This window comes from Neomonachus schauinslandi, chromosome 9 (genome assembly GCF_002201575.2).
Source record: "Neomonachus schauinslandi chromosome 9, ASM220157v2, whole genome shotgun sequence".
Classification (NCBI taxonomy): domain Eukaryota; kingdom Metazoa; phylum Chordata; class Mammalia; order Carnivora; family Phocidae; genus Neomonachus; species Neomonachus schauinslandi.
Window position 1 is genome coordinate 21,386,385 of NC_058411.1, and position 17,973 is coordinate 21,404,357.

Consider the following 17,973-nt stretch of genomic DNA (forward strand, 5'->3'; position numbering starts at 1 on the left):
CCATGTCTGGAACAGTTCTGCCTGGAATGACATTAAGTTACCTTGTAGTTCAAGTCCGCTTGAATTGGAGTTTTCTCTTACTCTGAGCAGAAGATACTCAAGCTGATACGAAACATCAGTTCTCGGAGTAAGGAGCTTTAAGTAAAAGAGCCTAAGATGTAGGATTAACTAAGTAGAGAAATGAAGTGGGGACAGGAGGATCATACATTTCTAAAGGGAAAGTTGACAAACTGTGCTGTTGGAAGTAGTTAGTTGAACCATCAGAAATCCTATCTTGGGGCAGCGATGGTGTGCCCAGTATTAAGTGACTGGTATGAAAACTTTAGGATGTTGGCATGTGTTGTGATCTGACTGCAGCCTTCAGAAAAGTTCCACAAGAGAAAGACAAGTATAGGTTGAAGCCTGCCTGTCTAAAAGCAGAGAGAAATAAATAATAAAAGCAGAGCGCAAGATTTCTTGGGGGGGGGGGCGGGTAGAGAGACTGAAAATCTGCAATCTATAATCCAAATATACGGGGTCTGATAATTTGGAGTTTTTCAGTGTTGGAATAGCCAAATGATCTGTCCTTGCTGAAGTTAGTCCAAGCAAGAGAGGGAAGCAGGAAACTTAGCTGAAATAAAAATGAGGTGAAAAACAAGCCTGATTTCTCAGGCCCCTTTCAAGTGCTTCTACTTAAGCATTCTTGGCCAGACAAAGGGGATCCAAGTCTATTGTTTTGAGTTCCCTCAAGATAAAACCTATTCGACTGAGGGCCCCTGGGAATGTCCAGGATATTGAGGTGGCAGTTAAGACACTGTCATTTTCAGACTCGGAGACAATGTCTAGACAAAATCTTGGGCTGTGGCTGCTAGCCAAGCAATTAACAAAAAGCAAATAGAACTTACTTAGTTTTTAGTATCTGTATTGCCAAAGAAATAGCAAACTTGACTAACATAGTCTGTGACTGTCCACTCTACGGCTGCCACCTTTGTCATGAGTTGATGTGATGCTTGGAATACTGAAACCGAGGGCAAAACCTGCAGAATTGTAGAGTAGCAGTGCCTGAGTGAAGGACTCTTCAAGTGCTCCATCTCTGGTGTTCCTGTTATGTCAGAAAAATAAATACCTTTGCTGTTTAAACCAACTTTAGGAAGATAATGTAGTATTTTGTAATCAAAGATGTTTTACCTGCTAGAGCTTCATCTTGAAAATAAAATCTTTATCTTCAGGGCTGCATGGAAGTCTCTTAACTCCTGGCCAGGGGCCTATGTTATCTGTTCCAAACATCAATCACTGTCTTGAAGCCACCTCTCCTCGTTCTCAGGCCCCTCTTGCATTATCCTTACAGCCAAGACTCGATTCTGTCGGTTTCTGTCTTCTCTAGTATGGTAAGTAGAGTGACCTCCCAGAGATGACTCACCCTAATTCCTGGAGCCTGTGAACATGATGAGATCACTCTCATGGTTATGTTATATGGCAGAGTTGACCTTAAGATAAGGAGATGATCTGGGTGGGCCTGATCTAATCACAGGAATCCTTAAAAGCCTAGAAATTTTTCTGGCTGTTGAGAGAATGGGAAGTCAGAGGATTTGAAACACAGGAAAGATTCATTGTGGTGTTACTGGCTTCAGAATCTGAGGGGTCCATGAGCCAAGGAGTGTGGGTGGCCTTAGAAGCTCAGAGCAAACCCTGGCCCAAAGCTAGCTAGGAAATAGACACCAGAGTGTTAAGAAGCGCATGGAACTAAATTTTGCCAACGACATGGATGAACTTGGAAGTGGATTCTCCCCCCAAAGCCTCCAAGTAAGAGCACAGGCCAGCTGATACCTTGACTTTAGTCTTAGGAAACCCTGGGCACAATACCTCTCCTGGACTTGGGATCTGTGGAAACAGGGTAACAATAAATGGTATTGTTTTAAGCCATTAAGTTTGTTGGAATTTGTTACACTGCAGTAGAAAAATAATACATCTACCCTTAGACTTACCTATATTTCTAGCCATTTTTCCTGTCTTTCAAAGTAAACTCTATCCTCTGTGGTCCTTAGTCTTTTCAGTCCAGGGGCATTGCTTTATCAGTTATACCTGCTCTTCAAAGATCTGATTACTGTCTTACACGAATGCCTCCCTGGGATCCTGGCTTCTCCTTGAACTTGATCCTCTGCCGATTTTTTTTTTTTTCCTCTTTCCCACTAGTCTTCATCACAACCCTATGATACAGGTGCCATTATTATCTTTATAAAGATAAATAATTTCCTTGAGGCCCTAGAGTGACTTATGCCTGGACTGAGAATCACATTCAGTTTTCTGTGGTCAGAGCTCAATTGCTTAACCACCTCCTTTTATTATTTCTCATGCTGGCTTCATGCTGTTTTTCCCTGCTAAAACTGACAGGGTTTTGAGGAAATGGCTTCTTTGGAGTGACTGACTCATTGTAGTTTATCTTGAATTGTTTCATACTAAGTATAAAATATAAAGTGTAAAACTGCCTTGTAAGTATTTGCATTTTTACTCGTTATTTCTAATTCTGAAATGAGAATCTTAATTTTCTTTTTTCCGGGTTCAAGCCATGGCAGGCATCCGTAAGCAGAGATGGAGATTGTTCTTGGTGCCAGTGTTGGGGTGAAGGGGGGGTGATTCCAGCTTCCTTAGCTGCTGGCTTTTTCATTGCATTGGGAGGTGGTGCAGATGAGAGGGGTAGTTCTGGGCCTCCATCCCTCCCTCAGTGTCCACCTTCACCCTGCAGAGAGTCTGGCAAAGGGTGATGGACGTCTGGTCCCTTGACTTTTCTCTTGTGTCCCTTTCCCACCTATCCTAATCTTAATCTCATTTATATCTTTATGGGGCTTCGAGACTCCCAGTTACATACTGGTGTATTTCCTGTCCCTACCAACTCTATTAATAATGATTGATTGTACCAAAACCTCTCTTAGATTGTATCTGCATGCTTCCGTATATTGTCTTCCTTCTCTATTTTGAGGTTTCTCCTTTTTAAAAGTGTGCATTTGAAATGCAAAGAACTGTTATTTTAAGCAACATATTGTTTCAACCTCTGGTAAACTATAATAGGAATCTTTTTCTTTCCCCCTTCTTTTGCTAAATTTTATCCTACATTTAAATAATTATTTATAATCAAGGATTGATATGTGTTGGTGATGAAAATCTGCAACATATTGTTTCAGTGTGGTGCTACATCAGGGTAATTGTATTTTTCTTTTTCTAGCCTAAAAGCTATTTTTCATTAAAAAATGGAAAAAATACAAAATACTATTTTATGGATCTTTCTTCTCCTGTGTATTAAACTTTATTTTCTGACAGTCTCTCTGATGGATTTTATAGTTTTTTTTTTTTTTAACCTGATAGATTCTAAAAGAAAAGGATGAACTGAAAAGCCAGCTTTATACAGCATTACAACAAATAGAGAATCTTCGAAAGGAATTGAATGATGTCTTAACCAAGCGTGCCCTTCAAGAGGAGGAGCTTCACCGTAAGGAGCAGAAACTAAGTGATGTTAAGGCTCATCAAGCTGACCTTGAACTAGAAATCAAGGATTCCCTGGACACTATCCAAAGGCTAGAAAGTGAATTGAAGCATCAGAGTAAGATTCAAAGCCAGATGAAAGTTGAGAAAGCTCACCTGGAAGAAGAAATCACAGAGCTAAAAAAGAGCCAGGCTAGGGACAAAGCCCAACTTCTCGAGATGCAAGAGGCCATCAAGAACTTGAGTGCCATCCGGGCAGATCTCGCTAATAAATTAGCCGAGGAACAGAGAGCCAGGAAAGAGGTGCTTAAGAACCTTGCTGACCTAAAGACACAGGTGAAATCCAGAGATGAAGAAACAGATACAATCATTACACAGTTAAAGCTAGAACGAGACGTTCACCAGAGGGAGCTGGAAGATCTCACATCGTCATTGCAGAGTGTGAAAACGAAACACGAACAGAACATCCAGGAGCTGATGAAGCACTTCAAGAAAGAAAAGAGTGAGGCTGAGAGTCATATTAGGACACTGAAGGTACCTGCGCTGAATTATCCTGATGATACTGAAGGAATTTTTCTGGTGGCTCATGAAGTTAATAAAGCGTAAACTTTCAGAGATCATTCTGTATTCCTAAGCACTGAAGGGAAGATAAAACTAACAGTAAAGAGGCTTATTCATGCCTGTTCAGCCAGGTTGAAATGAGTTCTAGCAGCCACCTGGGAGCACCTATTTCAGAGCACTGAAGCTCTTTAAAAAGAACGTTTAGCTATTTTGGGAGTTCAGGAAAGGCAGAGGTGGCAATAAGTCGTGGACCTGAAATGTGCCCTCATTCAACATTTGTGACCTCCTAAAATATAAAAGGCAAAGACTTGTTAAGGCCATAGAAGTCATAACCACAGACCTTTATTAATGGTAACTAAAGTGGATCAGCTTATGAGCTGTGTAAACCCAAGGGTTTTGAGATTTACCCTTTCTTTTCCAAATCAAAGTTGGCCTGGGTAAATGCATAACTGAGATCTTGCATTTGGGGAAATGTTTCTAGGGTCTAATGGTATTAGCCTTATCCCCATGCAGGGGAATTATTTTATAACATGATTGTCAGGAGTGTGATAAATCTGTCCCTCCTTCCTGCTTTAGTTTTTTTCCGTAGTACTTATCATCATATGATATAGATTCCATATTATTTATTTTTTAGTCTCCCTTTATTAGAATGAAAACTCCATGAGGACTGGGATTTGAGTCTGTTTTGTTTACACCTATATCTCCAGTACCTAGAACAGTTCCTGGAACACTGTAGATATCCACTGAATAGGTGAATAAGTAGATAAGTCTTCAAGGGTTAATTATAATTTTTTTTCAAATTCCTTGAAATACAACTACCATAAAAATGCTTCTGGTGAAAGATGAAATTATAATGAAATAGCTGACATTTGTAGAATGCTTTCAGCTTTTTATGAATTCTCCCCCAGTTGTATATAGTCTACTGGCAATAGTGGATTTGGGGTTATTAATTGGGGTGCGCAGAGCAGAATGGAGACTGGGGGAATAGGTAGGAGGGCCTTACTATATTTCATTCAACCTAAGATACCATCAGTTATAAGGTTCATCATTATGTGCTACTAAGAAAAAAAAATACTTCTGAAACTTAACATACTCTCAATGCAAGACAATATCCCAAGACAGAGGTGGAAAAATGTGGAAAAATATGTCTTAATATTGATGAAATATGGCATAATAGTCTGTCAGAGTTGATGAGGACATAAACAAAAGTAGAATCAGAGATATGGAGAAGAGCTAATCTTAAAATATATGTCACATGTTGATTGATTGGCTGTGACAATAATAATAATACTAGCAGACATTTTTTTTTTCCGGCACTTAGTTCATGCCAGTCATTACTGTAAGAACTTTACATGCGTTAACCATTTAATCCTCACATCATCCCTGCAGATTGTTTGGTATTTCTTCTCTAATGAGGAAATTGAGGCGTGGAAAGTTAACTGTCCAAGGTCTTAGAGCTGGAAAGTAGCAGAGACAGGGTTTGAACCTAGGTAGTCAAGTGCCTGTGTTCTTAACTACACTGCTATAAGTCGAAAAGGTTTAGAATCGGGGCACCTGGGTGGCTCAGTCGTTAAGCAGCTGCCTTTGGCTCGGGTCGTGATCCCAGGGTCCTGGGATCGAGCCCCGCATCGGGCTCCCTGCTCGGCGGGAAGCCTGCTTCTCCCTCTCCCACTCCCCCTGCTTGTGTTCCCTCTCTCGCTGTGTGTGTCTCTCTCAAATAAATAAATAAAATCTTCAAAAAAAAAAAAAAAAAGGTTTAGAATCAAGGATGACTAGGCACAGACTTGGGTGACAAGATGGATGATGAGACTGTCAAGGTAGATAATGCAGAAAGAAGAGAGATTTGGAGAGAGGAGTCGCAAATCCAGTTTTTGTTTGTTTTTTAGCATGTTGAGTTAGGTAGAAAGGAACGGAAGCCTAACCATGAAAGACCTAGGCAGAACAGTTTTTAGTACCTAATGGGTTAGACATTGAGGACGAAAGTGAGATTAAAGTTGGAATATTTGGGATCCAGTGACCCATTGGTGGTAGTTGAAATCATGGGATTTTAATGAGATCATATAGGGAGAAAGAAGAGGATGAAATTCTAGAACACCAATGTTTAAGGGAAGTACTGAGAAAAAGGTTCTAGCAGGTAAGAATAAAGGACTATATGAGAGACAGGAGGGAACCAGAAAAGAATGGTGTCTTGGAAACCTAGGCAGGGCATTTCAAGAAAGGTATAGTCAAGAGTGTTGAAAGTGCGGGGCGCCTGGGTGGCTCACTTGGTTAAGTGTCTGCCTTCAGCTCAGGTCATGATCCCAGGGTCCTGGGATTGAGTCCCGCATCAGGCTCCTTGCTCAGCGGGGAGCCCGCTTCTCCCTCTGCCAGCCACTCCCCCTGCTGGTGTGCTCTCTCTCTCTGACAAATAAATAAATAAAATCTTTTTTTTTAAAAAAAGAGTGTCAAATGTGGCAGGTTAAAAGAAGAACTAAAAACATGTTCATTCCATTTGTCAGAGATGGCTAGGGAAGGTCCATGAGGAAATGTGAGGGGGTTGGATGAAAACAGAGTGGATAGTATTCAACAGGCGACGGGGCAGTTTCCCCCATCCTTTCTTTAGGAAGTGCTTTGTATTCATGTGTAGTGAAATGACAGTAAAGCTTTGAGAAATTACCTGTGTGTAAAGAGTATATAACTTAGAAGTACTCTGTAGATATTTTGAAATTTTTAGGCATTTTTTTTTTTTTTAATTTGGAAGACAGAAATAGAGGAAGGGTATTTCAGCCACTCTTTAATATGGTACAAAAGCAGCGTAAGAGCTTAAAAGGAGAACCAGAGATTGTGAGCACTTTCATTGTAAACTGAATGAGTTGCCCATAAGGAAAAAACCCCTACCTCTTGCTATTTCACTAACATAATCCTATACTTTTTACTTATTTATATCAGTTAGAAGGAGTTGATAATGTCATCACAGATGACTTAGTGTACTGAATTATGTACAAGAGGACTTTGGACAAATAGCTCGATAAATGTTCTATTTCTTTGTCTTTTGGCTTCACCCTTATTACTTTTTTGGGTCTAATAAATGCTGATGCGTTAGCCATATTTTTTTCTCTGCACGAATTATGTTTTCCCCATCTAGGACTACTTAGGCCTATTTTTAAATTTAAATGTAAAATATTTTAATGAAATACTCTAGCTACTATTAATATTTGAAGGATATTGGGTTATTACCTCATTATGATTTCAACAGAAATCATTTGGAAGAGCCTTTCTTTGGGGGGTGGGGATCAAAAGACCAAGGATTTGAGCTCTGTACTTTTTCTACTTGCTAGCTATATGATCTTGGTCAAGTTACTAAACCTTTCCCCCCCTCATCAATAAAATGGGACTAGTAATGTCTTTATCACAGGGTTTTGAGAGTACAGCATCACTTTGTAAACCTTAGAGTGAAATGTAAATGTACTAAAATCACAAGAAGTAAGTTAAGTCAAATTTAGGCATTGGCATGTGGGTAAATGTTTTAAAAAAGCCTCTCGGGGGGGGGGGGGGTTAAGGAGGAAACCCTGATTTGTAGCATTTGCCCAGTTTAGTGTTGGATATATACCGCATTTGACTATCACAGAAGACATCACCCGAGAGGGACAGTGTTGGGAAGAGCGAAGCACAGCTGCTTCTTAAGGCTCCCTGAGCCAGCTTCAGTTCTCCACAGGCCTTATGGGGAACCTTCTATACCCAAGAGTTGCATTAGCCATGAAGAAAAGGCAAAGCATTCTATTGAAACTTAAAATCATAATTGAGCAATTTTCCTGATGAGAGACTTTATTTTGTAATTTTGTTTTGGGTTGTGAAAACAGGATTCCTTATTAAAAATCAATTCCTTTGTTAATTTAAAATGGTATCCAGTCTTAGGTGAATTTTGTGAGGTGAATATAATACAGATTTTGTCTAAAGCTGACAAAACTTCCTCTCAGGAAATTGATTCCTGTGATTGAATTCCTACATACCTGATTGCACACATAAAATATACTTGTAAAAAGGAACATGTATTTTAGAAATTAAAACATGTGTTTTAAACAGATCATAGGTAGTTGCTTACAAGCTGTTAGTAACTGGTAGGTGTGACCAGTTAACATTGCTAAGTTGTACCCAGCTGGTTTTTAAAAATGATAAATGTACCTTCCTAAAGGCAGTGTGGCGGAATAGTTGAAAGCCTTGCACATTAGAATTCCTGGGTTCAAATCCTGGCTCTGCAGTTCCTTATTACATATCCTGGGGCAAGGTTATTAGTGTCTCTGGGCTTCAGCTTCAAAAAAGGAGGCAGTAGTAATAGTACCTCCCTGGTCAGGTTGTTGTGAGAAATGAGGAAAAACTATGCAAAGAGGTCTGAGAGCAGTGCTTCCTATATGTCACTTCCCTGACATATAGGAAGTGTTTGCATCATTGTTATTTTAAAAGTTTTAAAATTCACATACTTGGCCAATCTTTATTGTACACGGAATAGATTATTCGTAATTTTTTCTTTTTTTTTTTTTTTAAGATTTTATTTATTTATTTGACAGAGAGAGACAGTGAGAGAGGGAACACAAGCAGGCGGAGTGGGAGAGGGAGAAGCAGGCTTCCCGCCGAGCAGGGAGCCTGATGCGGGGCTCGATCCCAGGACCCTGGGATCATGACCTGAGCCGAAGGCAGACGCTTAACGACTGAGCCACCCAGGCGCCCCCGTAATTTTTTCTTAAAGTTGATTCTGGTTATATTCGAAAAAAAGATAAAAAAACAGGTACTTTATTAACTACACTGTTGGCACTGAAATAATAATCACTGATCAACTCCTTTTCAAGTTAAGTTACTTGTAGTTTCTTGGCTGCTACAATTCATAATACTTTCAGCCTCACAGGGTGGGATCAGTAATTTTGTTGTACTGAAAGCACACAGTTCTTTCACAAAACCCAGGAGAGAGGTTGAACAGGAATGTTGTAAAGCTCCTTTTATAGAGGAGGAAACTGATCAGTCAGTACTGGGTCATAGTATTTCCCTTTTGGGACACCTCTCACAACTCCTTCCCCTCTCAGCAGAGTTGGGGTGCCAGCTTGGGGTTGGCACAGTATTTGCTTCTGCCTTCGTTAAGCACTTATCATTCATTGTTGTAGAACTGATAGGTGCATCTGGCAATTTACTGTTCATATTTGCTATCTCAGCACCCAGTACAGTACCTTTCACTGAGTAAGTGCTCAGTGAGCACTAAGGAGTGATTGAATAAATGCAAGGGGCATTTCCTTTCCTTTGTATGTTCTGTACAGACGCTTAGAGCAAAATCTTGAAGTTTTTGCCCACTGATAAAATGTGTAATTTGTTTGGTGTACAATTTAGCTGTGGCCAGTGGACTTTTTCTTTTCTCCTCTTTTTCTCAGGCAGAAAGTATAGAAGATAAGAATAAGGCTAAAGTCCATCGTTGTCAGCTAGAGAAGGTGAAATCACAGTGTGACAGGCTGACAGAGGAATTAACCCAGAATGAAAATGAGAACAGAAAACTGAAGCTAAAATATCAGGCTTTGAAGGACCAGCTAGAAGAAAAGGTAAAAATACGAATGAATTCTCATTTTACTTACTCAGATTTCTTCTAGTATTTCTTCTGGAAGATATTTTATGTGATTTTTTTTTAAAGAGAGAGTGTGCCTGCAAGTGGGGGGGGGGAGGGGCAGAGGGAGAGGAAGAGAGAGAGAGAATCTTAAGCAGCCTCCACGCTCATCACGGAGCCTGACGTGGGGCTCAATCTCAGGACTCTGAGATCATGACCTGAGCCGAAATCAAGAATTGGTCACTTAACTAACTGAGCCACCCAGGTGCCCCCATTTTATGTATTAATAAATGCTAATTGTAGTCTTTCATAGGAAAGTTATATTGGTGCCACAAAAAAAAATGATAGAATAAAAATCCAGCATTCTAATAAACTTTCAACGAACTATTAACCATCTACTACATATGATGTTTAAATTTCTTCTGGATCTTAAAATAGGAGTTTAGAGGCAAGGGTAGCAAAGAAAGGAATTCTGGTTTATTGAGGACCTGCTATATGTCAGGCATTTATGCCAGTTGATTTACATGTGTGTGCTTATTCAGTTCTCACAGCTCTTTGGGTTAGATTTTATTGATCCCTTTTAACCTATGAGGAAACTGAGGCTCAAAATAAAACCTGTAATAGTTAAGTGCTCACTATGTGCGAGGCACTTTTAATGCTCATGGAAGTTTTATGAAATCGATACTATTATGCTCATTTTTTCGGTTTCAGAGACTGAAGCTTAAGAAGGTTGGTAACCTTGGAACATCCCTAGCAGGCTTACTGCTTTCCTTTCAGTAGATGTGTGAATTTATTTTGAGTATCTGCTATATATCAGGCATTGGGTAGAATACTAGGGACTTTGAGAGTCACTACTTTTGTGGCAAAAGTCAACTAGGAATAGAAGACAGAGTATTTTTCTTCCACCAACTTCCAAAAAGGATTGGTAGTTGGGTATTATAGAAGTCAAATGTAAAGATGACCATTGAAGTACTTACTGATAGTAGAATAAGACAACATAGACAGGGTCAAATGAGTCCCGTACTTGATAAGGTTACATGTATGAGGAAGGTGCCACCACTGGGTGGGGTATCATAAAATGCTTCACACACCTCTAGGAAGAAACTTCCTTAACCACTTTACTAATCTTTTCCTCTATGTTTTCTACAAAATTCACTATACTTTATAGGTATATTTTTTTACCTTTCTAGTAATTGTTAAAATCAAGGAAATAAGATACAAGTTTGGTGTTTATGATTAAACGTGCTAAATTAAGTTGCTAAATTTAGGCCTACAATCTTGACAACTGCTGCAATTTAGTTCTTATGTCATGCTTTGTTTTGAGTGTGTCCAGTGTTCACACATATTTACTGTATCTGTTGCCAGGGTGTAGTTGCTGTGGAGATAATGCTAAATTTCCCAACTTTTTCATAATTAAAATTCTAGCCAGAAGATTGTGTTAATGTGTTTTATACTTACACATTTGCATTTAAGAAATAGTGGTGAAAATTTCTTATGTTGGGATGTAAGTTTACCTTGCTCTGCTTAAAATAAATGTTTCTTCACTGATTCTATCTGTGATGTTCTAGATATATACGTGTTATCACACGTTCATATAAATGGAACATTCACCTTACGACAGAGTTTCAAGAGTTAATGATTGTATTCCATAGCTATGTATTGAGCATCCAGGATGTGGCAGGCCTTGTTCTGGGAGCTGAGGGTTGGATATAGATAAGACACGGGTCTGCAACTGAATGCTTGTAGACAGATCATGAAAAACAAAATCGCTTTCAGTTGTTAAAACTGTATAGTCAAGTCTTGACAGTGTGTGCTAATGCAGAGAAAAGATGTCTCTGGAGTCTAACTCGTGAGTAATTTTAAAGATATAATAATCTTAAACACACAAATGTAAATATATATGTATAGCTTTTATGCTTGCTTTTCTTTTAGAAATATTTTTTGTATACATGATTATTACATACTTTGGATTCACTTAGCTGTTTGTGTTGACCTGTGCCATAGTATATGGTTACATATGAATCAGAATTTTGTTGGGTCCCGCCATCTATAGATAGGGCTCTGCTCTCTGAGAGGCGGCATAGCATTAGTGGGTATGGGCAGAACGTTGAGTATAAATCATTTTCTAGCTGTATGGCTTTAAACATATTGCTTAAAACTCAAAGCCTCAGTTTTATCATCTTTAAAAAGGTATGATGAGGGTGCCTGGGTGGCTCAGTTGGTTAAGCGACTGCCTGCGGCTCAGGTCATGATCCTGGAGTCCCGGGATCGAGTCCCGCATCGGGCTCCCTGCTCGGCAGGGAGTCTGCTTCTCCCTCTGACCCTCCTCCCTCTCATGCTCTCTGTCTCTCATTCTCTCTCTCTCAAATAAATAAATAAATAAATAAATCTTTAAAAAAAAAATAAAAAGGTATGATGATACCTCTACTATAGAATTAAATGTGAAAAAATATATAAAGTGCCTGGCAGAGTAACTGATATCTAATAAGCTATCAATTAGTAAATGCCATTATTTTGTTATTGTTGTGTTTCCAAATAAATGCTGCTCGTGGTTCAACCAAGCAGTCAACCAATCAGCAAGTATTGATTGACTGCCTGTGGTCCATCTAATAATGTTAGGTAGTGAAGGGCCAGGGACCTGGGAGTAGAAATTATTGCCGAACTATGCAGATTGGAAGTTTAGAACCAGACTGCGTTGAATCACTTGAGACAGATGGCCCACAAAGGAGGCTCCCTTGTGAAAAGAGCTGGCAGTTCTATTAGCAAGTGATATTGAAGGCATGTGTGTTAAGCAAACCAAACAAATGGGCAGTTTTATAATTATGTTTTCTATTTGAGGGCAGGAACCCCATCTTGATTGTTTTTCCATCTCCAAGATCAGGCACAGAGCCAGATACACAGTAGGTAATTTGTAAGTGAATTGTGGATAAAGAGGAGTGTGTGTGTATGCATGCATACATGCTTGCACATACGTATAATATGTAGATAAAATATGGGTAACCTATGAGTATATGTACATTCATTTTGTGTGTGTTGGGGGGGGGACAGCAGACTGCAGAAAATAAAAACAAGAAAACAAGACGAAGATATATTTTCAGTGGGAAAAAAAAAAAAGTCCCATGACTTATAGCCCAAAGATTACTATGTAAGCAATGCGTTGAACTTGATAAATGGGCCTTAGGGCTTGAAGGGGTTTCAAATGTGATTCTGCTATAATCAAAAGGGATGCCTTTCTTGTTTACCTAACATAGCATTATTCTCGCATGCCCGTCTTAGTGGCCGAAGTGGCACTTCCCCTCTTTTTTAAATGTCTTGCTACTATTTTGACCACTTACTTTAGGTCTTTGTTTCTTGTCATGTTATTACTTTGTAAGCTAAGAAATGTTAAAATTGCATCACAATTCATATAAAGCCATTAGCATCAGCAGCCTGAATCAGCAGTAGAAGATTGCTGTTAGGATATATGTACAGAATAACTAACTTTGGCATATTTTCCTCATGTATTCGGTGGTGATATGTGGTAATAAAATGCATTTTTTCCAACATCTGATTTTGCTTTAACATCAAATGTTATTTTTTCAATTTTACATGACATAGAGAACAAGTATTGTGCAACCCACAGAATTTGTACATATGCATTTAAAACTTTATTATGAACTTCTTACTGGGGAAAAAGCTCATGAAATGTTAGGTAGAACTTTGTAGTGTCGTTGAAATTTATTCCTTTTGCTTAAAATTTTAAAGGAAAATATTTGATTTCTTCTTTTGTTCTAAAAGGATCTTATTAATATTAATTTTTTATTCTTCTGGCATTTACCTGGAAACTCATAATGCTGTTTGTTTTATCAGAAATATATTTTTATTGGTTTCACTGGAATCTGAATCATCAAAAGAGTTAGCATATAATTAAGCCATTTTTGCTCAGCAAGTCAACATCAAAGTTTACATAGTGAAGATTTTTTTTTTTTTTTAACATTTTATTTATTTGACAGAGAGAGCACAAGCAGAGGAAGAGAGAGGGAGAAGCAGGTTCCCTGCTGAGCAAGGAGCCCGATGTGGGACTCGATCCCAGGACCCTGGGATCATGACCTGGGCCGAAGGCAGCCACTTAACTGACTGAGCCACCCAGGCGTCCCCATAGTGAAGATTTTAAATGTCTTCTCTATACAGACCTGTATCTGATCCAACTTAAAAAATTTTTGTTAAAGTAGGTATGAGTTTACTAATGATACTGGCCATTTTGGGGGAGCTTTCCAAGTAATTTTGTAGTGTATTAAACATTGTTTTTAATTTTGAACACGTTTACATGATGTTTTAGACATAAATATGGTGTCTGAAACTAAGAGAATATTATTTTGTAGATTGTTCTGTTTATACTGTGTCTATTCTCTTGAACCTTATGTTTTGGAAGTATGGCTGTTTTATGAAAAACTATATACAATATTTTGTTCAGGTATTTTTATAAGCAGTGAGAAAAATGGCATGAAAAATGATAGTAATGTTCTGAGATTGTTTTCCTATGTCCAATGTAGACATAATACATTAATTTTCAGATATTAGAGAAAGTAATTTTATTGATTATACTCATTTTTATAAATTCTGAAATTGTTTAGAAAATTATTTTGTTCTTTAAGAGGGAACTTTAAAAATTATAAAACAGATTTTCACTTGGATAATGCAGGGTACTTTATAGGGAAGGTTTAAAAACTCACCTGTGATCTTACCACCTAACTCTCTTGCATTTGAGTTCTGGTGGAATTCTTTTTGGGGTTCTTTTCTACACACACAGATACACAGATCCCATTTGGGATCATTCGCCATGCACAGCTTTGTGTTCTGAATTTGCCTGTGTCCTTGAACATTTTTCAAAGTCAAGTTTATTTGACACCCAATATTTTATCTGGTGAATGTGGCATTCTCTTGTTGATTACATTACTGTGTCTTTTCTATTTTAAAATTATAGATCAAGTAATTTCTCTCCTGTATGATCTAATACTTTCCATATTTGGAGCTTTCATTTGTATTTGTTACTGATTTAATTCTAAGGAGAATTGTGCAGACAGGCTTCTTGCTACTAGATACCCAAACCTGGAGGAAGCCAGAGGTATCCACTCTCCTCATTTTGCTTTTCTCCTTTAATCCACCCATAATCACAACCATATGTAGAACTCCCCCCGTTATGAGAGATGCTGTCACATGGGTACACATACCTTGTGGCTATAGCTAGCCATGACAGTGTTGGAAGATTCTTCAGTAGTTTGTTTTTCTGCCCCACAAGAAAATCTATGTGCTAGCTTTTATTTTTAAAAAGCAGTGTCTCAGTGTTTACAAGATCGCACTGGAATATTGTGCAAAGGTGGTGTTTCCCAAAACACTTTGCATCAGTTTAATTCTGAAGTATAAAAGAACCTTAAACAATATTAATCCTCCACCACCTTCTTTTAGCGATGAGGCTGGTCTGGCTCAAAGAGTTAATTGACTTGCCCAAGTGCACCAGCTGTCCATTGGTAGAAATGGAAATAGGAATCAGGCTTACCAATTCTATTTTTTTTTTTTTTCTGTTGTACCAGAATCTATAAGAACCAGTATATAGATTATATAGGTTATCTGGGATTCTTAGCTAGCTCATATAATTATTGCTAATTTATGTAGTATATTGAATTCTCTCAAGCGGATTTTTTTTCTATTATTCTTTCAGGAGATGAGAAACTGTGATGACACAATTATGAGACACTGTAAGGCCACAGATTTTGTGACATCCGAGGCTATAGTGGTTTATAGGAACCTAAGTGTTGAGTAGATCAGGATTCATAGACATGTATTTTTGTTCTTTCCCATGAAGTGCTTTATTCAAATTATTTGTGAAGTGACACCTAGCAACATATTTTAAAGCTACTATTATATTGGATAAAAACACTTAGGGGAGATATTTTTCTAATACAAAATATGGATCTTTGAAAAACGGTAATTCTCATTTGCAAATGTAATTATGATGCCCATTTTTACAGATGGTGGAAACTGAGGTTGAGAGTATAATACAGTGACTCGCCCAACATTGCACAGCTTGTGGTGGAAACAGGATATGAGCACAAATTCCTTTTATTTTTTCCCTTTATTTACTACCAGTAAAATGACTCACATTTATATCTTTTCATTGAACTCATAGTGTTGAATTTAAATTTAGGGTTATTATATTCAACAGATTACCGTATACTCTTTTATTTTTTTAGCTTGACACCAATTTTGGAAAAGAAGTCATCAGTGATTTTGTTAGAAAAATCTAATTAAAACCTGATATCACCACATAAAATATATCTGTGACAGGAGAAAATGAATCAGTGTTGTTTAATTTTGTGTTTTGGTTCTAATTTGACCATCTGTTTAGGATTGGTACTTTTCATCATGTGGAAAAATATATATGATTGTCAGCTGTCTATAAAGTATTCACTACTTTGCAAAATCACAGTTCTGTATTTTTTTACTAAGAATTCTTTGTAGCAGGCAGAATTCTCCGATTTTAATTTTTTTTTTTTTTCAGAACAGCAAGAAAGAAATAGAAGCAAATGAGCTGCTGACTTCTTTCATTTACTATAGTGTCTAGTGTTTATACTTTAGGCCATCCTTAGGCAGGACTTACTATTTCTTTGGTGCTTCATCTATTTTAAATTGTGTGACTAGAATAAAGGGAAGAAAGCTGTAGCTACCATATATTAATTTGGAGGCAAATTTAAACCAGGTACTCTAAATAAACACTGACTAAGATGTTATAAGTAATTTCCTGTGAAATTGCTGTCATCTTTAAAAAAATGAAGATAAGATGGTCAAATTAAAGGTAAAATTACAAATTTTGTTTTGTATTTATTATTTATAAAGTGCTTTTAACTGAATCCCTTATAGTCATTAAGTCCAGAGTAATCTTTGACTTTTACAGAGAGTTGGCTGAAACATCAGAGTCCTTACCATGTATGAAACACTATGCCAGATTTTAAGAAACAGGTTTAGAATGCAAAGGTGAGGCGCCTGGGTAGCTCAGTTGTTTAAGTGACTGCCTTCGGCTCAGGTCATGATGCTGGAGTCCCGGGATCAAGTCCCACATTGGGCTCCTTTGCTCAGCAGGGAGTCTGCTTGTCCCTCTGACTCTCCCCTCTCTCATGCTCTCTGTCTATAATTATCTCTCTCAATAAATAAATAAAAATCTTTAGAATCCAAAGGTGAAGTGACTATGCATTGATGGGGGGCAGCTATACATACAGCTGTGGCAGAGACGGGGCAAGAAATAAAGGCTGTATAGAAGTACATGTGGTCTTTACTTTCCAAAATGGAACATGTGTGGAGAAGCCATTTTCAAACACTATTCCATTGGCAGTGACCTTTCCTACCAACCATTTACAATCAAAGAGGTTGATTTTAAATGAATATAGTGAGTGAAGTCAAAGTTTGCATCTTTTTCATCCCAGATTTCGACTTGATTTGAGAGGACTACCATTTTTTTTTTTTTTTTTTTAAAGATTTTACTTATTTGACAGCGAGAGAGGGAACACAAGCAGCGGGAGTGGGAGAGGGAGAAGCAGGCTTCCCGCGGAGCAGGGAGCCCGATGCGGGGCTCGATCCCAGGACCCCGGGATCATGACCCGAGCCGAAGGCAGACGCTCAATGACTGAGCCACCCAGGCGCCCCGAGAGGACTACCATTTAATCCTTAATTCGTTGAGTGGTTGAAAACTACAAGCGCCTGAGAGGAAAGTAGTCTTGTTGGACACTTTTCTTTAAAATCCTGTACTACTGTTAGTTTGATTTCATTTAATTTTGAGATTGTGAGTGATACCCATAGTGTAGGAGTTAGGCTAAATAATGGCACATGCAGCTGGTTGTGATGTGGAAAGCCAAGGGGAAAAGGCTGCATGAAGCGTTCTATATTTGTTTCGGTGCTTTGATGGGAGTTAAGCAGTCCTAGCTTGCTTGCTTCGGTAGACCCTAAAAGGGAACATAAAATGAATGTCCAGGTTTGTTTTAAGTGAGGCTTTGGTTTTTTGTCTTTTGAGTTTTTTAAAATTACAACTTAAAGTGACCCTATCCATTTTGTCATTTAATGTCAAATGAGCAATATTCTGTAAATTTTAGGAAAACAACCAACAGGTTCTCATTGTTCACATAAGTTATATTATTTGGAAATTTGTTCTTAAACTTTTTTCCCCCATATTCTTTCATAAGAATAAATGCATGCTTAAGTATCTTTTAAGAAAAAAAAAAGAAATCCTGATGGTTTTTAAAGACACTGTAAGCTTATAAACCTTTCTCTGGTGATGAATGATACATTGTTTTCTTTTGAAAATTAAACAGTGTTCGTTCCAAATGCATAATTTGAAACTCTAGTTGTTTGTTTCTTTGTCCGTATTT

The 17,973-nt window shown here is 38.0% G+C and overlaps 1 protein-coding gene across 1 annotated transcript in view; it reads left to right on the plus strand.

Moving 5' to 3' along the window:
* Window positions 1-17,973, plus strand: part of CEP128 (centrosomal protein 128) — a 375,030-nt gene that overhangs the window by 108,899 nt on the left and 248,158 nt on the right. Inside the window, exons 13-14 of the mRNA XM_021679614.1 lie at window positions 3,340-3,990; window positions 9,411-9,575. Of these exons, the coding sequence (XP_021535289.1) occupies window positions 3,340-3,990; window positions 9,411-9,575 (816 nt within the window). The remainder of the gene's footprint in view (window positions 1-3,339; window positions 3,991-9,410; window positions 9,576-17,973) is intronic.